The following is a 23,292-nucleotide window of genomic DNA, read 5'->3' on the forward strand; positions in this document are numbered from 1 at the left end:
AGAAAAAATCTGAAGCTTATATTAGTCATAGATAATGATTTTTTAACAAAATGTATCACATTAAATACTTCCTGTTAGCCTAAGTGCTTGGGTACAGTATGACTTACTGCCAACAGACAACAGCTCATGTTGGCCCAATCAAGGGTGCTCTGTCTGTCTGACTGGCTGCTATGACAGCAGAGTGAAGAGGATGATTAAGCTTCTCATTGTCTCATGGGTCCAGGTATTTATAACATTTATGCTGGCCTATTTCTGGGCTGCTTATTCAAAAATCTCTATTATGTTTGATTGCTTTCGTCTGACACAGTTCCCACAGAATGCGGTTTGACATTGAGTGCTCAGTATTTGTATGACTGTGGTGCTGCACACGGTCACAGGAGTGGAAAAGCAGAGTGACTGAAGGAAGCAGAGACTTACCTTGGATGAGGATGACTCAAAAATGACACTGCCTTTCTCTTTAGCTGTCTTGTTCCATTTACTTGAACACTGTCAAATCTCTCTTATTTCCAGTATAAAAAAAATTAGAAAGGACTTAATGAAATTTTTATGTGGAACACAGATGTATGGTTAATGGTGATGCCGGTAAATTGACTTTATCTCTGCTCAACAGACTACAGTAGCTGAAAGGTCTGCTTCACTTTCACTCTGTTTTTGTTCAATTTTGTCCCTGTCATGTCTGTACTTCCATCTGTCTTTCCCTCTCTTGGCGCACTCTGTCATTACTGTCTTAGGACATGCTGATTATCTCTTCATTATTACCTGCTCGGTTCTTATATTGGTTTTGTTGCAATAATAAAAGATGCAGTGCTCTAAGGGTAACCCTTATTAAACACACATGTCTTTTTTTATGAAATTTCTGCACTATAATATTAACAACAGTTAAAATCAGATTAAAAGCTAATTTTAGCCAGCGCCTGCCAGATTGCTTTTTCTGATACCTTTCTTCGTGCAAGGAATAAAACTTGAATATTTATATATTCCATAAGTTACTAAGTTACATTATCCTCCTAGGCAACTGGGAGTAATTTGATCACAGGCGGTAAATAAGGTGAGACAAATATGAACCTTCAACATTTAAACCTTTACCATGAAATGTGTAGAGAAGAGAAGGCTCTGTAGTTTATAGGCCCTCAGGCAGCATTGTTTTCTTGAGTTTGGAGCTGTCATTCTGACATAGCCATGATTTGAATAGATTTAAATGTGCAGCGGAGGCCAGTCTGCTGTTGTAGCTGTCAGTTAGATATTTGCATGACTGCGACAGAACTGAGCTGTGGGTCGAGCTCTGCATCACAACACAGCTGAATCAGTCATTGTCAGCTTGTTTATGCTTGTTCCCCCATCCCCCCCCAGACGGGTCTGGCAGTGCCTTCATGCTGAACCTGTAAAGGCTGCGTGTAGCGAACAAGAGTCCCACTAACCACTATCATTCAATTCTTCCATGCCTCTAATATCTTATATTAGGTGAACTTTGACTGCCCAATGACAGCAGTGTTTTTGTTTTTGTGTCAAGCAAACAAGGTGGTACGGCGTGTATTCTGACCACATATAAAGGCAAAAGTTTATACTTTACTATACTTATCTCATGCATAAAGGCTGGGCAAAAAGCCTGACGTCAAAGAGAGGACCAAGACGATCAAGAACAAGATATCTGAGTTAAAAAATGTTTTTCTTACACCTCTAAAAGGGTATCAAAGCACGCACACACTTGGAAGACATTTACAGTGTTGCATTCATTTAAATCCTGCCACTCTGACACCTCTGCAGTCCTGACCAATCACATTGACAGGTGGATATGATTGTTGAAAGTTACAAGTTACCAGATGCAATTGAAAACTTTTAAGGGCTTTTATCTAACCTGGGAATGTGCAACGTATGTGTAATCATCCTCTATGCTTGTATTTTGCTTTTTTGTCTGGTAATTTGACCCTCTTGTTAAGGAACACAACACGAAAAAAAGAAAGTGAATGTGTTGATTCAGTCAGCATCGTTTTACCCCTCGTGAATTATTATGTAAACAATAATTTCCCTGAAGTATATACAGCAATATTAAGGTATAAAAATGGTCGCATGAAATTTGCAATTGGTAAATTAATCTTTCTCTTACCCCTTATTAACACCATTATGAATGATTTTGCTTGACTCTCTCTAGAGTGTTGCTTAATGAGTTGATGGCTGGACATTGACTGCTAGGGTGAAATGTGTAGATCAGTGGAGAGCTGTTGTTTGTATGTTGCAATGGGATGACCTCACATTTTGATTGTGGGGGTCAGAAATCAGAGGTTACAGATGGTCGCAGTAGTTTATTGATCTGATTGATAACTGTTTTCGAGTAAGAGTGCTGTTACCAGAGGTCAGAAGAGATTAATTAGATATCTCAGTCACTGATGTGCTCTATTAGTTTTAATTATGCTAAATTGATTACAGTAGAGAATTTATAGCTTAGACATTTAAACTCTGATGCTTCTAGTAAACTGACATTTAAAATTTGTGAGGACTGTGTTTTATGACTCAACTGGCACACAGATAGACAGACTAATTCTCTCTCTCTTTCTCTTTTCTTCTTCTTCTATTCCCTTCCTTTCACTTCAAACGCTAACCCAGCCCAGTTGCCATGACAATCCAATCCATGCAGCTTGTTTTTTGATGCTGCAAAGTACTCAAAACCCCCCTGCTGCTGTGATTTGACTGCCATCGCTGCACCAAGCCAGGTGGCTGCTTTCCTCAGGGAGCCCTTTCAAATAAAGGCATTCAGCCAAAAGACTTTGAAGTCCCACTGTAGACAAGCTCTCAATAAAAGAACACACTTCCTTCCTGTTTCATCCCAGGCTTTGACGGGGAAGCTTAGATGGAGCACAACCTCATGTTGCTCATCAGTTTGTTGCAGTGTTGATGATGAAAAAAGGAAGGGAAGGGAAAATTACTGTAACTCCTAATCCTCAATCTAACTAATTTCCTCTCCAAACAAACGCCCCAGAGTTTCTGGTTGTCAAATTGAGGGCATCAGAGTGTTCAAAATGTGTGACCAAATGGTGTTACTGAAAGCTTGTCAGCCGATGGCGAAGAGACACCATGGACGGGTCACACTCAATCCCAGGTTTAAGACAGGAAGAGACAAGCACTCGTATAAACAGACAAACATGTTCACGCTCACAATCACACCTATACGAGCAATGTAGTTTCCAGTTCAGCTCACTTTCTTACTTGCCTCTTTACTGGTAGAAAATCAGGTGAACAGGAGAGAATTGGCAACAAACTCCATATAGAAAGGCTGAGATATGAAGGAACTTCTTGCTGTATGTAACAGTGCTACAGTTTTATGTTATGTACATATTAGGGCTGCAGCTATTTATTAATTAAGTAATCAAGTAATCTATCAATTATTCCATTGATTAATTGAGTTATCAGTTATCAGTTTAGAAATACTTTTGCTTTATTAAAGCAATAGTTGCAATACAGCAATAGTAAATATACAATAGAGAAAATAAGACAGGTCTTTTAAATTGGTTTTAGATGTTTCCTCAAGGATATTTTCAGCAGTGGGGGGAAAGGAAAGCACTTTTACTTAAGTAAAGGATCTGATCCATCCTCCTCCACCCACAGCCTAACTGCACCTGTGTTACCAGCCTGGCCTTCACCTTTAAGAAAGGTGGGCTTGTAGGTGACCTGTGCCTGTGTGTGAGAGTGCCACAGTGAAGCACTAATGTGGTGCTATTGTGCCAGGCTAGTTCGATTTTACAGCAGTAACTCAGTACTGAGTTTTCGTTTTGTTTCTGCTCGAAATTATCACAAACTTAGGAAACTTCCTGTCGTGTTCTCTGGCCCACCTCTCCTCTACGCCACTTGCTTTTTTCTCCCTGCAAATCGGGTTGGGCGACAGTAATAATCATCCGTGCAAAACATGGCGAAACATGGCTGTATAAAGTTATATAGATCAAACGAAGCCTTGATGATTTTAAGTAATCGAATTACTCGAGTAACTTGAGGAATCGTTTCAGCCCTGGTACATGTACGGTGGCATTTAAAAACACAAGACCATGTTCATGTAGAGTTCTGATTCAAAGGCTCACTAAAGGGAGAGAATACACCTCTCTTTTGTTAAGCAGTTTAGTTTTCCTTAAATTCTCTGGCTGCGCAGTGTAGGGAAGAAGTTCACCCAGTAATGAAGTTCTTCCATTCTCTTTCTCTTCTCTTTCATCTACACTGTCGCTGACAACACAAAGATGAGAACTGAAGTTAAAAGAATATTTTAATCAGAATCACACGTCTTCAATTATTCCTTTTCTCCTCTGGGGACTGTTGTAAAATCAAAAAAGGCAAAGTTCGCTTTGATGGCAAATTCATGATTACTTTTTGTTATGTAAGAGAGAGTATAGAAAGTTACTGCTCTTGCAGCGCCAACTTTAGCTAAATAGGTATTTTTCATAAGCTGACAGCGGGAAGGTTGATGTTAAAAATTAAAGGAAACATCCAGTTAACAAGTAATAAACAACACAAAGGAGTACAATATTACACACAACAGGCCCCATAAAGCAGGCAGTTTAAAGTCAGTCAGAAATATATTTCAACAATGTGTTGCTTCAGATAGAAAGGATAATTAGCTAACTGCACTTTTCTTTTTGTTATTAATATTATATTCAAGAACATAAGATAGATAATAAAACAGTAAGATCTCAAAGTAAAAGGACAAAAAAAAAGGACAGTGTCTGACGGACTTGCAATTGATCAGTGTTATCAAGAATCTTTGATTTCGTCACTGCTACTTTCTTGCCAAATACAGGAAATATAGAACGTTTTATCAGTGTGCAGATTGCTGAACTATCTGAGCAGTCAACAAGCTTATCAGTTTCCTGCTCACAAGTGCTAAAAGAGACTTCAAGTAGCCCGCAAGTTTCAGCATGCTAATAAATAAATCACATAAGTCTCAACATGATGAGCCTCTTCAAGCCTCACATTTTGTCACACAGAACATTTCATGACTGTGTATCATGCTCATTTACTCTCATAACACTGCACATAGGCACTCTGTATTAATATATTAACCCTGTTAATATATAAAGAGCTGTCATTTGTCTTTTCCCTCTCATTTCTGTCTCTCTCTTCCCCTGCCTCTCTAATGTTTCAAGCTCGTTTTTCCATATTCATTAAAAGGCCTCAATAAATGTTATTTAATTCATTTTGCTGGAGGAATCAGGGCAGTGGATGGCTTACACTCAAGTCCCATTTGCTAATAAGGCAATTACGGGCGTTTTAGCTTTCGAACAATTTCCAGTGCTTCCTGCACATAAACGAATGACCAATTGCTCAAGTGGGCGACTGGTAAGAAGAGGTTTTAACTCCATTTTAAACAGACAAATGTAGAGTGGTCAAAGCGATAGTAAGTATAGATAATCACAGAAAGCAAAGAGTACTTTTTTCCATCGACTGGTCTTGTTAATCATTAACAAGCTTGTGAGGAAGGGCTGCATATCTTGTGTTCACTTTCAGAAGCCCTGAATTATACTTGCCTCACAATTAGACAGCCCTCTTGGACAGATTTTACTTTGTATTATTGATTGTTTTGATACAGACTAATCGTAATAATTACATTAGATGAGTTTCTGATGTTGAAGATGGCCGTAACCAGCTTGGGGTTTCTGGGTTTTCATGCTTCCCTGCTGCTTTTCATTTTAAGCTGAATTCTTTTGTACTCTGTAGTAATTATCTAGCTGCTGTCTCTCCATCTACAGATGCTAATGTCAGAATGCTTATTAACAACACACTGAGGGACTCATTCTGGCCTTTATTGTAGATTATTAACAATCTGTACATACACACAAGTACAAACTGAGTAAGATTTTAGAATAATTCTGTCAGAATTCCTGTCAGAACCAAATTAAGTGCAAGAAAGGACACTTGCCTCAAAAGAAAGCATTCAAACACAGAGTCATTTAGGTTCTATAAATGCTTTACTGGGGCATTTTGTCCATTATCACAGTGTTATGTGTACCTTACATTGCAGACATGACCTGTCACCTCAATCTCTTTTGACTGATAAATAGTGTGGTGTGAATGAATTTTGTGAATTTATAAGGTTTTCTGCCAAGCAATTACTTTGTTGTCCATTCCCGAATTTCCCTCAGACTCCCCTCTTCCTCTCGCTGTTCCATTTCTGCTCGAGCAACTAAGTGTGTCACAAATGTGGGTCAGTCGCCTTTCTTTCCCCACTAAAGTCAATTCAATTTGGTGTAATGATAAGAAGGTATCAAATTTAAACAGCTTGGAGCTGCTCTGGGGCAAGACAAGAAGCCCAGCAGTCTGCCATACCTAAAGTACCAGCTCCTGGTAGTGGTGGTGGTGAGCCTTCCTCGAGAGAGTTACATGACAGGAGGGAGAGGAACAACACCTCGCCATTAGAAGAAAGGAAGAGCGGGACATGGAGAATTAGTTTTCATCAGTACATTAGCAGAAAAGCTGAAGCCAGAGTGGCAGTGAAACCTTTTGCACAGATCTTCTCCACAGACTCACTGTGCTGTGCTGATGCTCATATTGTCTTTGCATTTGTATCAAATGCTTTTAAGACCTGTTGCCAAATACACATAATTGCCTGTGGTTTCTTTGACACAAAAGAGGATAAAAAGGCACTTGGCTTCTGAGTGGAACGTGAATAGAAACTTCCGGATATATTGGCATGGCTAATAGTATAGACCAATTCGCTGGCATATTTTGCTCTGTATGCTGCCAACGATGCTGCCATTATAGTGGTGTTGGCACAGTTGAACTGAATGCAGGTTGACTGACAATATAGCCAAAGATGTTTGGTTAACCAGTTGGAAATCATCTCCTCTGATGAAGATGCTAATGTAGAAGTTATCACATTGACGGAAAGGCAGGTTAAAAAAAGCTGTTTGTTTGTGTAGTACTTGATGTTGAAATGTTTAGTTCTCTTTCCTACATTTGTCTAGGGGATTTAATCACCACTAAGCCTTATTATATTCTGAACGCATTCAGCTGCCAGCACTCAAGCCTTACCTGATCTGCTACCTGATCTGCTATAAACTCAACAAGCTCCACTCGTTGCATAGTTTGGACCATTCTGCTCCGATCCTCTTGTGCCGCTAACCGTGCGCTGGGCTTGGCGTTGGTTTCAGTTTGTTTAGGTTAACAAATAGACACAGACAGACAGAAACTAAACAAACACACTGGGGGATCAGGGTTTTCAGTCATTGGCAACCAATTGAAAATGACAAATGACAAGGCACTGTGATCATGTCAGTTACAATCTATATTTCCGTGTATTGTAACCAATTAAATACATCATTGAAAAAAAATCAGAAACATGGAACTGTAACTTATTGGGATGACTTTACGGCTCACTGAATCTTGGACATATTTCTTTGCATAATCGGTTAAAAATAAAATCCTTTACATGCATTATATTGTAATTGTATAGATTTAAAAATGAGATAACTTTTAAAGCAGTAATGGCAGTATATTTTCAGTAACACAGTGTTTATCACAGCTATATTGGTATCAGTGTGTGATAAGCATCAGTAAGTTGCAGTACGCAAGTGTTAGATATATGCTTGAGGTAATTTTGAAACCATTTCCACCAAAGTGTTCCACTCCACAATAGATATCTCACTCACAATTCTTTGATAACCAAGTTTCAAATTCTTAGAAATTATTTTTGTTAAAAGACAAATATCGGCTGTTACATTGTTAGGTTGGTCTCAAAATCCAGTATCTGTCTGGCTCTAGTCAGGGATGCTGATATATTTGGCCTCAGTTGTTAATCTTTTGTTAACATTTTGTTGCAGGTACTTAGCCAAACTGTTTGGTTGATGTAGTGGAAATGATACAGAATGTGTACATAATAGGTTTCTAACACATAACAGAGCGCAAGTTTGAAAAAGGAGCTTCTTACTCTGTTTAAATAGGCGTTTGAATAAATCACATTTTGGAAAGTTTTTAGTTTTGCACTCAGGCCAGTTTCCTGTCCTCTACTCTCCCTCATCCTCCTCCCACAGTATTTAGTGTTTACTTGTTCTGATCAAACTGCTCTAGTTAGAGAAAAAAGCGTTGAGGGATGAGGAAGGATAACTAGAGAGAGTTTAAGGAAGGAATCTTGGAGAAGAAGAGACACAGGGAAAGAGGGGAAGAGGGAAAGACAGAGCTTTGCCTGCAGAAAGAAAGTGAAAAATGCATTTCTCTTAGCTGTCTACTTTGTCCTGACTTCAAAGAGCCCATGGATTGCACTTAGGAGGTGTCTAAATGAGGTGATGTGAAAGATGAGAGCCAGAGCTGCACTGTATCTGCCACTGGCAGGGATTCTCAAAGGACTTCAGTGGAGAGTCCCGGCACAAGCTCACACAGGCACACTGATCACTTTCAGCCCCTAGACTTGAATACAGAGATGTGGTGTGGTTGAATGTAGCTTTTAGGCATTGCTTGAATGCCAAGAATTTCATTTGTATTGCAACTGTAACCTGCAAAGACAAGGTGAGTTTAATATTCAGAAAGAAGAAGACTATATGAATATGTTGCACAGATACCCAGAGGAAACTGTATTTCTATAATTGAATAAAAACCATGTGTGACACTGAAAAATCGTGTGTGTGTACAAATGCATGATAGTGTGTGTTAGGTTGTACTGCTGTGTCTGTGTCTTGTCTGGCCTTTAATTACCTTAATTCATCCTTTCTGGGGATTTTACGCATGTCTTTTTTGGAATGTGTGTGTCTGTGAAGTATGTATGCACTCCTGCATGTGTGCCATTGTGTGTCACTCTGAGGGGGATCTCAGATGTTCCACTGCAGCAGATAAGAGCCATCCGCAGTGTGCCTGAAGCAAGCCACACAGATGCATAGAGGAGCAGACTTAAATGGTGCGGAGGAGTTAGGACGGAAGAGGACGGAGTAAGAGATTGGGGGTGGTGTGTTAGCGTGTGTGTGTGTGCGTGTGTGTGTGTGTGTTGGTGGGAGATCAGACAAGACAAGATGTGAACCGTCACGAGAGCTGCTGTCAAGATGCAAGAAGACAGGAGGGAGCGAAGATGAGGGGGAACGAAGGAGGCAGATGTCCTGGAAGAGGATAGGTGAGACAAGTGAGACAGAGAGGCACATGTCCAAGACAGTGGAGGCAGAGACAGACAAGAGAGGACAGAGTAAAGCAAGGGAAGGAGGAGGAGGAGGGGAGCAAAAAAATCCAGCCAGAAGCATAACAAAGACGGAGCGAGTGAGAACAACAGAGGATGATGGACAGATGAGGAAAGCGGCTCTGCTTTCTCTGTCATCCCACTTGGTTCTGCTATCTATCAGAGAGGAGTACACTCCCTCCAGTATCCCTCACTACACTCCATCTGTCACTGTGCAAGCGAGTGTGTGCCTGCGCGCGTGTGTCCAAGATTTGATTGGTCTAGCGCGCCCCGAGGAATATGGTGACCAACGTGAGCTGGAGAGCCGGTCACAGCATCGCTCTCAGTCCTCAAGTGTTTATAACGACTGAACACAGCAGACACCGCAGATTGATGATAGAGAGGAGTTATAGTTTGCGTGTGTATAAGTCTGTGCATTTCGGCCTATAGAGTTTTTGTGAGCGTATGCATCACCTAGTGTGCAGCTGTGTGCTGATGTATAGAACAAAGCTTCCTGTGGCCTTTATCTCAGCATTGGTTGTTTTGCAGAGCATGTCGGCTGCTGATAGCCACTATCAGCCACCACCACGTTTCTCCATCGCTCGGCCTCAGTGGTTTTTTCCCCCACATAACCGTTTCTCTTTCCTTCCCTCAATCCTTCTGACCTCTAATCCATGTGTCCTCCCTCCATCTGTCTGACCATGAACCTAACTCAAACTTTATCATTACCAAAGTCACATTTATGACTCACTTAACATTTAATGACTTGTTAAACCCTCTGAAAAGGCGTTTTCACACATGTTTATGTGTGGTACATGACAGTGGCGGAATAGTGGAAGCAAAGTAGCTGCAAATCCTGCAAGATACATTTTTATCGTATTTCTAGACATGCCTGGTGAATGAACCTATTTGGAGTGTTATCCTGGTTCTAACTTGACAGATGAATTAAAGATCCCTTTGGGTGAAGTAAATCCTACATACTGAAAGAAGATCCGTTGACAATCTCTCCAGCTTGCTTACATATTATCCTTACTACATTACCTGCTATAGCGTTTGTACCCACAATTTAAAAACCTGCATTAAGTCTGCTTGCTCAGCAATCCATGTTGTAATTGGTGTCCAAGAGGATACACATGGCAAGCAGTGACCAGTGAAATTAAGTAAGTAAGTAATGAGACATTAGGGACATGGGAGGTATATGTTTAGTGATATTTAGTGACAGTGTACAAGTAAATAAGGAACCAGTAGAGTGCCTATTTACATTATTTACCAGACAATGTGACAGACTCGGGGGCACCAACTACAGCTGAAATAATTAGTCAGTGGATTAGACAGAAAGGTGTTTTTTAATAATTGAATTATTTCTTCGGTCATTTATCTACCAAAGATAGTTTAAAAAAAAATGCCCCAAATTGTCCAGTTGGAGCCTTGCCAATGTGAGGGTTTGGATTTTGGAGGGTTGGTCAGACAAAACATAACACCTGAAGTTTTTCAATGTTTTTGACATTTCATAGACTAAATGAAAAATAGATCAACTAGAAGATGAATCGATAACAAAATGGTTGCAACCCATTTATAATGCTTTAGGCGGCTCTAAAGCATGTCAACCACATTTTCTCATAAAAAATAGGGGCAGATAAAACTGGAGTGCATCACAGCTTTAAGATGCTCAAAGGCATAAAGGAATTCACTGGACCAAGGGTGTACATGGTTAGTCAAAGCTTGAGACAAGCTGGAGACATTTCTGCAGAATTTACGATAGTACCAAGCCATTCTGTAGAGAGAAAAAACTGTGTTGCTCCCACATGGTGGCTGGTACCAGGACTGCCTGGCTGAGATCTCTGGCATCCACACACCACATTTGTCTGTTGGCTGAGATAGAGGACTGCACTCTTTTGAAAATCCAGATTTTGTAAAGGTTTGTGCGGTAAAGGTTAGAGATACCAGCCCAATGTCTGAAGCGTCTCTCCAATACTTGAGCAGCCCATTGAACTGAACATAGAAATGAGAAAATGTATGAATTATACTTTGTTCAAGCTTATGGAGTTTAGAATCCATTTTACAGATCCAAAGCGCAGAATTGATTTTCTATTGAGAGAGATTTTACCCTTTACAACTAGTAGCCATTGAGAGTTTGTGGAAAAATACTGTGGTGGGGTAAATGCTCTTTCAATTGATTTCATTCACACTGTAAACAGAAATGATCCTTTGTTGGTCACTTATGACAGAGCATTGATTTGTTTGAAGATTTTATTTCTTTTTTTTGTGCTGCAGAGAGAGAGAAGTAATGGGGGGAGAGGGGGACTGGAGACATGGAACAGGGTGGATGGATGAAAAACAGAGTGAATTAGTTGCTCAGTTTAAATAGGCCCTCAGGCAGCCTCGTGGCAATGCCAGACTCTCCAATTTGGCTCAAGGCCTTTGTCGCATGCCATACCTCATTTCTCTCCTGCTTTTGCTGTCACGCTCCACTTTATACTTTCTAATAAAGCATTTAATCCATGGAATGATTTAAAAAGTAATAGGGCCTCCTGTGAGTTTTAGATACTAAACCATCTTAGTCTACTGCTAGGACAGGAAGCACACAAGTATACGTGCAGAAATGTGTGTGAAATGTTCACAAAGTCATTTTCCTCCTACATACAAGCTTCCTCCTCTTTTGTCTGACTTTTTGCAGGTCTCTCTCTGTCTCTCTTAAGTCAGCCACTTCAGGTGAGGAGGTTTGTGACTTAATCACTGTGGGGCTGTTAGAGTCGCTCTATAGGAACCCGAGAGTGGAGCAGAAGAGTGGCTGTGACTCTCATCCAAGTTCAAGCACAGCTCTCCACGCACCATTTTCTCTTGTGACAGTACATGTTTCCCGCCAGCTGAGTGTCACTGGAGGGCCACTTACAGGGACAGGCGTAGCACCTGTGTGGCTTTAGTGTGTTTTGTTCCACATAAGTATTAGCTCTGTTTATAATTAGGAGAACACTTGCATGCCCAGAATCCTCTGATCCTGAGTCAGTGGGCCTTTAAAAACTATTGTGTATAGAGAATGCAGCAGTGTAATTTGTTTAGCAAAATGTAGCTTTGCATCATGTAAAACTCAAAATGTTTCATCTATTTTATCTTTTATTTCTGTTTACTTTTTGTTTACTTCAACGTTTTGTATAGTCACAAGAGTCTTGCTATACACACTGTGCTTATTTTGGTCCCTGAGTTGGCATGAAGGGGTTAGGGGCCACCCTGACATTTTATACCAGTATAGTCTGTGTGTGTACCCTGTCAGCAGTCCTGTAAGCAAACCACAGCTGAAGTGGATATGCAGGGTTGTAGATGAAACATAACACAGTGGAATTAACTATTAAATGTTTAGCTTTTTAATTATTCAAATAAATAAAACAATTGCACTGTATATTACTAATATTATTATATATTTAAATCCTGTACTTCACAGATGGCCCCAGTACCACAGACAAAACAGTCCTGTCTCAAACATCTCCCCCTTCATTTGCTCAGTGTGTATTCACCTCTCCCTCTTTCCTGCCCTCACTTTTTTTTTTGCACCTTGTCTCCGTTGCTCAGCAGAGGCTCTGAGCCCTGTGGAGTGCCCATCCATTTTGAACCTAGAGACTGTCAAGCATACTGCTAGTAAATGAGCAATCTTAACCTGTGGCTTTCTGTCTCCCCACTTCCATTTATCCCTTTCTCCATCTCTTCCAGGTTTCTTTAACATTCTCTCCCTTTTTTCTCACACTGGCACATCCCTCATTTGCTACTAAAGCTGTGAAAGATTGTTGCTTCAAAGGGCAACAGAACTCTTTGTTATAAAAACCAACCAACCTGGCCAGACTCTGCAAGCCTCATTGTAGATATTTTATTCAAAGCACCTTGTAACAGATTTTTTCCCCCGGTTAGCCTCAAGTCAATTTTTGTATATCACATTTCATACGCTAGTGAACTCAATGTTCTTTCATATTATAGGATAACAAAGAGTGGTCCAACACAAGAACAGTGCATATATATTAGATGTACAAAGTGCCTGAAGCATATGCACATTTTACAACAAAAGACTCACAAATCAATGATGAATTTCCTACAGTTTCTTATAAACACCATTCTCCTTACTTGCTACTTGGAAAAGGAATGGCTTTAATTTTAAGAGGAAGGCAGCATGTTACAGATGTTGCATGAACAGCAGCTCAAAGAGAGATAGACAAACAGAAAACAAAGCCCAGGGCCAGCGCATGTTAAGCATGTTCATTAATTTCTGTAGTTTCTCTCCTGCTGGCCCTGCTTGCTTCCTGGACGTGCCGTGGATCTTAATAGGCTTTGGATCCCTGCTCACAGTTTTTTTTTTATGCACACAGAAAAGCCCTGAGAGAGGGAGATAAATAAGAGAGAGAAAGACAGAGCAAGAGGCAGTGTGATGAATCAAGAGAGATGACAGAAATGAAGAGATAAAGAACATATGTCATAGGAAATAAATGAGAGAAATTATGGCTGGACTGCTAGACAGAAAGAAAGTACTTTAATTAACTTCAGTGTCTGCGATTATAAATCCAAGTCAGTATTAATAAAATGTCATTGGCATCAACTTTTATTTACATCTCCACAATGAGTAAGCCTCAGCACACTGCAGCAAATGCTGATGCAGTTCTTTGGATGTTACGGTAATGGCTACACATGTAACACCTCAGTCGCACACTGTGTGAGCAGCTTGTCAGCCATACAGGCGGTGTGCTTTACCTTTAATGAGTCGGCTCTTTAGGTTAACAGTCAACCAGTGACGCTAGACCAGCTTAGAGTTGCGTTAACTGTGCAGGGCTAGAGGGCACAAAAAAAGACCCCATCAGCGAACTGCTCCCTGAAGCCCCACTGTTACACCAGGCCCCCATGCGGAGCTCCATCTCTTTAAAGAGACTTCAAAGGCAGGCATTTGCAGATCCGATGTAGGCGTTAACCTTTGACTCAGAGGCTCTTTGTGCAAACAGGGACAGTCTAATTGATGCTACACACAGCAGAAAAAGAATAACTTGTCCTTGTGGATTACAGCCATAGAATAGAGTGCTTTAATTTCCGCCTCTTATTTGGAGACAGACAGTGGCTGTTCATGTGCTGTAGACAAGTGGCAACAATTTTTAAGACCTCTGTTGACCAATACTATATGGCTGCAAGAAGTGCTGATTTAAGAAAAATTATAGTTTGAATGAATAAATCAAAATTTTCAACATTTACAAGTAGCAGAATTTGACAAAAGCAAATAAATAATATACACTAAAATATTGTTTAGTAATTAGAATGAAATATAATCTTTGGCGACCACTAAGGTAGGTATGGATTTGAAGATAAGGAAGAATGGCCGGGTGCAATTTTCCGCAAACCTCATGGCCTTGAGATGGTGAGATACAGCATCACGGCTGGAGATTGAGTCAGGCCCCCGTCGCTCCTTGTCTCCCCAGATAATGCTGAGTGGACACACAGTTCACTCTGGTTAATTTTCCAACTCATGTCCTGGCTCCCTCTCAGAGAGATAGAGGGAGCGATAATCCAGCCTGATAAAGGCATGTGGTGACTGAAAGGAGGTAGCAGGGGCCTTCTGTATGAATGCATTTTCGTTGTATTTTCTGCACTACTGGTCGTATAAAGGACAATAGGCTTGCAAATAAGCATGAAACATTTGGCCGATGGATTGCTAAAAGGGAAGATAATGCCAACTTCAGATGAATGTAATTTAAAGTCTGCTTCAGATCATTGTAATTTGAAATCGGCTCTAAGAAGATGTAAAATGCTTCATGGTGTCTCTATTCCAGCGCTCTTATTTTGAATTCTGTCCAACTTTGCCTGCACCACAATAGTGTAATGTAAAATGTTAGAGCTGTAAGATGGAACAAGAAGCTCTGACATTGCTTTCCACACTGCTGTATCAATAATGAATCAACAGTGGAGCCAAAGTTTCCACTGACTTAAAATGCTTTTACAGAGAGCCCTACTTAACTTTTTGGTTAAATCATAATGTTGTTGACAGTGTTTTCAAGGCTGTTTTCATTGGGGTGCCATGTCGTGTCTCATTGCCAGTTGACTACCACTCACACAGCTGACTCTAGCCAAGATGTGGCAAGCAGAACATTGTGTATGTGTGGAGTGTTTTGCATCCAACCAGTGTTTTTCGTTGCCAGCAGTGACTCCAGTGGTGTGTTGCGGCTGAGGATATTGTCTATCATGAAACACAATCTACCTTTTTCTTTGGTTTCTGGCTTGGTTTCAGGTATCTGATTTAATGAGGAAATTCTACAAAACCTATTTTTGAGTATTTGTGCTAAAGTGCTAATTTAGCCAGGTCATCAGTCAACATGGGAACTTTACACGTTTGTCCTAATTTCGTACACAACACTACAATGACACGCAGGGCAAAGTGTCTCTAAATTTGCATCTATCTACAATAAATGACTCCCACATGGCTTCTGGTATTGAGGCTAATGTGTGTCCCTAAACATTTATGGAACATACAAGGCCTTTGGCCACAGGTGGTAGGTTTGGAAATGGAAAGGGTTGCTGAAATGGTTCCTTTATCTTTAAAGTCTTTGAATTAGCACTTGGTTGACATTGATACTGATTTAACTGTGCTTCTTCTTGTTTACAGGATACAGACCTACTGGATATAGCGTACATAAAAGATGCCAGAAATGGAAAGTGCACCAAAACACCAAAGGTAACCCTGAACTTAACACATTTTCTTTAACTAGTTGTCTTGCCAAGCCCACTTACTTGGATATATGTATGAAAACATATTTATTTGGATGCCTTATGGTTGTTTTTGCAATACTACATCTTGAATAAAGAACAATAGTTTCAGTATTGTTCTTGTTTTTGTCTGTTGAGGCTCTGGGAACACAATGAACAATGTACTGAAAGGACAGACGAGGGCATTTTTTGGGTGACGATATGCTTTGTAAGTGTTTGTGTTTATTTTTGCACAGAAATGAAAATCATGAGTGGGTGTGAGCCCAACCATGAATCAGACACTGTCTGCATCCATCTAGCCAAGAACTCTGTTATGGATAGGATTGAAATTGGTTCAGCTGGTTGTAAATATGTACATTTCTTGTACATACAGAAATGGGTGTAGTGTTCCTATGGGAGGTGCAGTTGGAGATGTAATTGTCTCTCATTTAACCTTTCGAACTTAAGATTTTGCACTAAAGTGACTTTTCATCTATATCTATATTTGTATGTAACTGTGTGTGATTATATGGATGCTCTTCACAGTTCATCTGCAGATCTTGTGTAGTGTAGGTTTTCGACAACGATGTGAAGACAAACGCGAGGAAGTGAAGATCAAATGACACAGAAGAATAATTTGAGTTCAAACCCTCACAGAACAGTACATGGATGGCTTCCCAGGAAAGCATGCAAGTCCAGGGTATCCAAATTGCTATTTTACAGCTAATTAAAATGCTGTTGATTGTGAGCGATGAGAGAAAAAATTTTACACACATTTTTAAATCTGGCATGCCATAATTGTCGAGGAATTTGGCTCATTATGGTGCAGTTCCAAAGCTAAATTCAGTTCTTTAGTAATTCCCACTTAATTTCCCACTTACCAAGCAATGATTAGAACAATAACCTGCATTCGTACCCACTTTCTTATTATATATACTAGATTATAATAAGACTCAATTTCATTTATCTTTTGAATCTAGTCAATCTCATAATAAGCTGCTGCTACATGGCAGCGGCAGTCTTTATCATTTTGACTCAGTGCAGCAGGAGAAGCAAGTGGGGGTCGCGCACTGCTGCTCTGTCTGGGGAGTGAGTTATGATGGAATGAGTACAATAACACAGGGAGGATTCATGCATTTCTAAACAGCTTACAGAGTGATGCTACCCAGGGAGGAGACATGACCACGTGACAGGTAAGATGGTCGAAGCATTGGAAATCTATTACTGGGAGATGGAACGGTGATGGACCCTGGGCTATGTAATGGGAGCACCAGTGAGACACAGTGTCTGAAGAGTTGATGAGATGAGGAGAGGAAGGGAGGGAAGGAGAGAGGGAGGGGGCAAGTGATCGAGAGACTATGGGGATCAGAGGGAGGAGAAGGAAAAGCAAGGGGAGGCTTTTTTGTAAGGTCTGCTGAAGGCAAGAGGAAGGATGAGAGGAAGAGCGGAAGGACACAGAGATGATGTGAGGTCAAAGGAAGATGTCAGACGAGAAGCACAGGCAATACAGGACAGCAATCGCTGTAAGTGGACAGCACTTTTCATAGCTTGCTTCTCAAGCATTTCTCCTTCACACTTCTTAAGGATCTTGTCAGAATGGTGAAGATTCTTCAAGGATCACTGCACGGTTAACTTCAGCTTGAAAGAAACACACAAAAGCTGAAAGAAGAATTGTATTCCACTCAGAAAAAAAGCTTGTTGAAAATGATGGTATTGGTTATGCAAAACACATAATAATAATTTAGGCCAGTAAAGAAAACTGAATAATTCAACATAAGCAGACACATATGAGACAAAAGTCACAATACCTTTATAATAATACCATTATACCAATTTATGTTAAGTTGTGAGAACCATACAACATATAGGCTCAAAAGCAATGACTGTTATAGCAAAGTAACATTTAAATAGATTTGAATAAACCATGAAAATGACTGAAACTGCTCAATACATTAGCAGTGCTCTCTGTCCAGAGATGCATCTTAAGTAAATGAGAGGGTAAAATTAGGAGGAAGCGAATCAAAAGACGAATTCCTTTTTCCTGTCAACATTCATTCATGTCATACTGTACATAAAACTCCTATTTTTACTGTCTTGCTGTTGCATCTGTTTATATTTATATGCTCTCTGCTCTTTAAAACTCATACTGCTCCTTCTGCTCTCACTTAAGAGCTCCCTTAGCAGCATTCATTCATTCATGCAAATTGCAGGAAACCAACACACTTACCAAGACGAGATGAGATGTTGGACTCGCAGTGACATGTCTGTAAAAAGCCTCAGAAGTGCTTTCATTGTGCTACTCAAGAGTCCTGCGTCTCAGCCAAATATTGTCAGACTCAGATACAATCATTCTCAACAGACTGGCTTGAAATGGGCTCCAGATGGAAAGGCTGGTTTGGCTCACCTCTTTTGAGCTCTTGTTTCTACTACAACTGAAGTTACTTCACATTGTCTTTGAGCAGCATCGGAATTTCTGTCTGATCGGTATTATGCTTTGGAGCGCGCTGCTGTGTTCATCGGCTAATCGCACTGTGCGGGCGGCTCGTCTGCACTCTGATGAACTTATGCCACCCTGCCCACGGGCTCCAGCTACTCAGTTGTGATTCATACATTTTCACTGTGAAGACTCACACATATAAAAAAACACAAATACATCTCATAGAGAGGAACACTCACTATCACTTGTACATTACGTACCCTCGCAGCTGTAGACACACAAATCCCACACAGGACCACAAACACACGCACTGACCAGAATAACAAAGCACGACAAAAGCAGGGTCCTTTGTTGTACCATGCTCAGGATGATGATGTTAATTAGCATGTGTCTACCCCAACACTGGTCAGACTGATTAGATCGGCTGCTTGTCAGAATGACAAGAGGCAACCTTTTTGTTTGACGGGTGGCTCCAGAAATAAATCACACACCCTTAGGTCTGGTGAGCAAAGCACAGCACTAATAATTATCCACTCCATATACCGACAAATAGCTTGCAGATTTGCCATATTCAACACAAACAACCGAGAATGTAAAACTAACCAAAGCATTTGTTGTTGCTTTTAGATCTGTGTGATTCTTTTTAAATGCTTTTACGGTTCAGTATTCAAACAGGGGCAGCAAAGAAGTATCTTTCATTGTGGCAACTCTGTCATTAGCTGGGTGAACATGGATATGTTGTTTTCTTTTACTTCGTGCACCTTGAGTATTTAGTATTAGTTAGTAGTATTTTTGCCCTTCTAAAATGATTTGTGTCAAAAATCCAATATTGCTTCTTGGAATGTAAATTGTTGGGCAAAGAATGGATAAGCATCCCTATCTACTTTACAGTCTCAAATATTATGAAGGTATAATTCAGTGACAGGGACTCACAAAACCTAATACATGTACAACTGATCTGTAAAGAGATATGTATCAGAGCAGAACCAGCTGACATTTGATTGATGTTAGTCGTCCATTGATATTTGCAGCCACCTTAACAGAGCCTATTTCTAGTTAAATAACCCTTGGGGCGGCAGTAGCTCAGTCTGTAGGTTCAAGTCCCACAGACTACAAAATATGGAGTGTGGGACTGGTGAGCTGGAGAGGTTGCCAGTGGACTCCTGTGCCTGTGAGGTGCACAGGATGCAAGGCAACCTAACCCAAACCGCTCAGAGGCGCTGGGTAACAGCTGCAGCTCCATCATCACATCTCCCCTTTGCATGTCCACATGTGCATGAAGTGTGCGTTTCAGCCTGTGTGTGTGTGTGTGTATAAAAACAGAGTGAAAAAAACAATTTCCCCGTAGGGGATCAATAAAGTATATCTTCTTCTTAAATAAAACCTTGATTGTAGATGAAGCAAACCTAGACTGACATCCATTCATGATCTTTTAAACATGTTTATTGTTTTACATGTGTTAAAAGCCCCTGGTTCCACTGTTCCAATCCATCCATTGATATTGTCTCATATTAAATCAGCAGATTAGCCTGTTCCTGCACAGCATGTTCCCTCTCCTCAGCACCAGCCAAACAGCCAAAGCCAATCACATCTCCAATCTCATAACCATGCAACTAACTTCTACATAATGGCATTCAAATAACTTTTACTACATTCTGCCACCTTTTACACTGTGAGGACCATATTGTAAAGCCTTTCTTCTGTCTGAATTGTTCATTCTTAGAAGAAGTAGTAAGAGGAAAATGTAATCAGCATCTCACCATGCTGCTTAGAGTAGGTGTCTGACAGACAAAATTACATGCTTTGTCTCCGTCCGAATAGATACTGTATTTGAAATGTCCTGCTTCTTCCCAGTGCCTGTGTAGTTCAGGGTTGTAATATACATCTTGGAAATGAAAAACCTTAATGATTTAGTTTTCTATACCACAGACTTCATTCTCAGATCTTTCAATTTTTTATAATGGATTTAAGACATCAAGCACAGTTGCTGTTACGCTGTGGGAGGACAGAATGTGCAGACAGAATGTGGTCTGATACAGCAGATATCCTTATCTTACCCCAGCGTGAGTCTGCCATGTGATCGGTGATTGTTTAGCTATGTGTTAAACAAGACATAGCTTATCCACCTCATGATACATACATGATCAGACTTACACTGACTGACAGTGTGTGGCAGACAGCGATATACATCACATGGTTATGTTGTTGTAATATTGGGCATTGCTTGTGAAAGTTTGCTCCAAAATAAAATTATAATGTAAAATAATGACTGAAAGGGGAACAAATTTATTTCTGGAGTCTTGTCAAAGAGGATAGTTTACAAAGGTGGACCGTCTGGAGTGATGCAGCCACTGTTATCAGCGGAGAAACACATGGAAACCCAAACAAAGCTGGAAAACAACCATAATCATGGTGCTACACTATGCACTTAAAATACCAAATGAATGATGTGGTAAATAACAGATGGACATTCTAGTTACTCTACATCAACAGCAACACTCAAAAAAGCACTAGGTTTCTCTTTTGGCTTTCCTTGTTGTTGTCTTGATAGTGAATACAAATGTAATGAACGGAGTGAAGTCGGCAGAAGAATCATGGCTCCGCTGTTCATTTCCTCCAGAGCTATTTGTTCCTTCAGACTTTTATTGTGAGGTGAGAGGAAGTAGCCGCCAGCTCTGTTACAGTCTGAGCTTGCAACAGTGAGGATTGCTGCTAAATACAGAGCAGCTTGTGTGTCCCCAGCAGTGTAACAGGATCTGGGAGAGGCCAGCAGGCCATTATCACCACCGCTCTGTCTGGCCAACAAAGTCGGATAAAGCTCCATCTCCCACAGCAGTAAGTGCTAAACAGCTCCTCCGAGTACACAGAAAAACTACTGTAGGGTTTAGACCTGTCCTCATCAAATACATATTCAATGCAGCTGTGTTATGACCGTGTTTAAGATTAATTATTAGATGGAACAGTAAACTGGGCATACAGTATTAATGTCCTGGCAATTAATTTTGCAAATGTGGTGGAGTGCCTTACCAAATTCTTTTTCTTTATTTTTCTCTTTACCAAAATTAAGTTACATATCAGAAAACAGAGCCAGATCACAAGATGATTGCACTTTGAAGGCAATTTTTGATGCCATATCACTTATATCGTAACACTAAAGCGTAAACAAATATGAAATGAAATTTATATTAACATGTTCTTTAAATACAAAAGTGAGGGATGCTTTTTAATGCTTTTTAAATATCCTCTCTACAGCATGTTTTTTGAGCTGCACAAGGCTCTGGCTCTTGCTGTGGCAGTGTTTATTTCCATCATCTGTGCAGTCTGGTGTGTATCGATGAAGGACGGGGTCACAGTATGTGCTCCAGCTGCAACAATCACAGCCCTTCAAATCTATCGATGTAAGAGTGGGCAAGGCCTTTGTCTGACCCTGGACACAGCTATGCTCCTGCACGACAAGATGAATAACTGCAAAAGCATGGAAACATTAGGTAACATGAGTTCAGTGACAGTGTGTAGTGCACTTGGTATACTGTGCAGTGTAATTTACACTGTATACTGTCAATATAAGTGTCTGCAGTTGTAACAAAATAAGTGAAAGGCAAGATATACAACAACAGTCCACAGAAGCTTTAATTCTGGTTTACATTACAGCTGCACAGAGATTCCCTAGTACCAATAAAAGCGTTGAATGTAACTCAGGAGGTAGAGCAGATCGTCCACTAATCAGAAGGTTGGTGGTTCGATCCTTGGCTCCTCCTGCTGCATGTCTGACCACAATACTGAATCCCAAATTGCATCTGATGCTGTGTATTGATGTGTGAATGTTAGTTTCTGTTTGTGATGGCCTTCGCCATCATTGTATGAATGTGTGTGAATAGGTGAATGTGGCAAGTAGTGTAAAAAGCGATTACAAAGCTGCTATACAAGTACAGTCCATTTACCCAAAATCTCCTGCCAAATATAACCTAATAACAGCTTGGGGAGTATTCAGGCATGTCTAACTGCACCAGTGGTGACATATTGTACATTGTGATGTCCAACATTCATAGCAAGTCCATTTGAGCTGTCACAGAGCCAGTGATTGATTGATTTATTTGTGTGTGCATGATTGTGTGTGTGGAATATGATAATGTCTCTGCTATGCAGAGGTGCTATTTTTAGTACTATATGTTTGAATGATGTAATGATGCATGCAGGAACCTGAATGTAGACGTAACACAGTAATATATATGCAAACAAGCGTCTCACTCTAATCCCAGAGAGACTAATCGTAATTCAAACCCTGGTCTCACCTGTTGCACAACTACACAGTCCCCTGAAGTTGAAAGGAAATAATAGTTGATCCCTGCTTACAGGGTGACATGCAGGGATCAGTGCTAACCTATGAAATTTAGTCAGATGGATGTCGGCAGCACATCGTGCTCTCACTGATAGGCTGTAGATTAGTGTCACATGGCAGTGTGTTGAAATAGTGGACTTGAGACCATTAGTGTTTTGCAGCATATTAATGATCAAATCCTTAAGAATGACAATTGTGCAAATGAGCACTGATGGTTTGAGAGATGAGCAGCTGAATGTAAAAGGAAAACTTTAGGAGGACAATCAACGATAATAAGTCTGTCTGAAGGCCTTTGTTGGAGAAGTTGAGAGCGAGAAAGAGAGAGAAAGAGTGTGCCTGTTTGTGTTTAAGAGAAAGTGAGAAATAGAGTTTGAAGGCATTATTTATCACTGGCATTGGTATTAGTAGTGCAGAGCTGAAATGTACTATATGGTTCGGGGATTCTAGAGCTCAAACAATTAGTAGATTAAACGAAGAATAATCAGAAACTAATTCGATTGATAAATCATTTAGGGCGTTTGGCAAAAACTTTAAACATTCTGAGGTTCCAGCTTCTTTTTTTGTCTTTGTTTTATGTGACAACCAACTACATTTTGGTTGTAAGCAAGCAAATTCATTCAATTTCAATTCAATTCAATTCAATTTTATTTGTATAGCGCCAATTCATAACAGAAAGTTATCTCAGGACACTTTTCAAAT

At 40.2% G+C, this 23,292-nt stretch overlaps 1 protein-coding gene across 1 annotated transcript in view; it reads left to right on the forward strand.

The window, feature by feature from the left end:
* LOC118340893 (1-phosphatidylinositol 4,5-bisphosphate phosphodiesterase beta-1) overlaps positions 1–23,292 on the forward strand; it is a gene marked incomplete in the record, with an annotated part of 102,206 nt that overhangs the window by 14,319 nt on the left and 64,595 nt on the right. Inside the window, 1 exon segment of the mRNA XM_035679050.1 lies at positions 15,738–15,806. Coding sequence (XP_035534943.1) covers positions 15,738–15,806 — 69 coding nt within the window.

This window comes from Morone saxatilis, unplaced genomic scaffold, assembly GCF_004916995.1.
Source record: "Morone saxatilis isolate NCDOM2014 unplaced genomic scaffold, NCSU_SB_2.0 Contig7, whole genome shotgun sequence".
Lineage (NCBI taxonomy): Eukaryota > Metazoa > Chordata > Actinopteri > Moronidae > Morone > Morone saxatilis.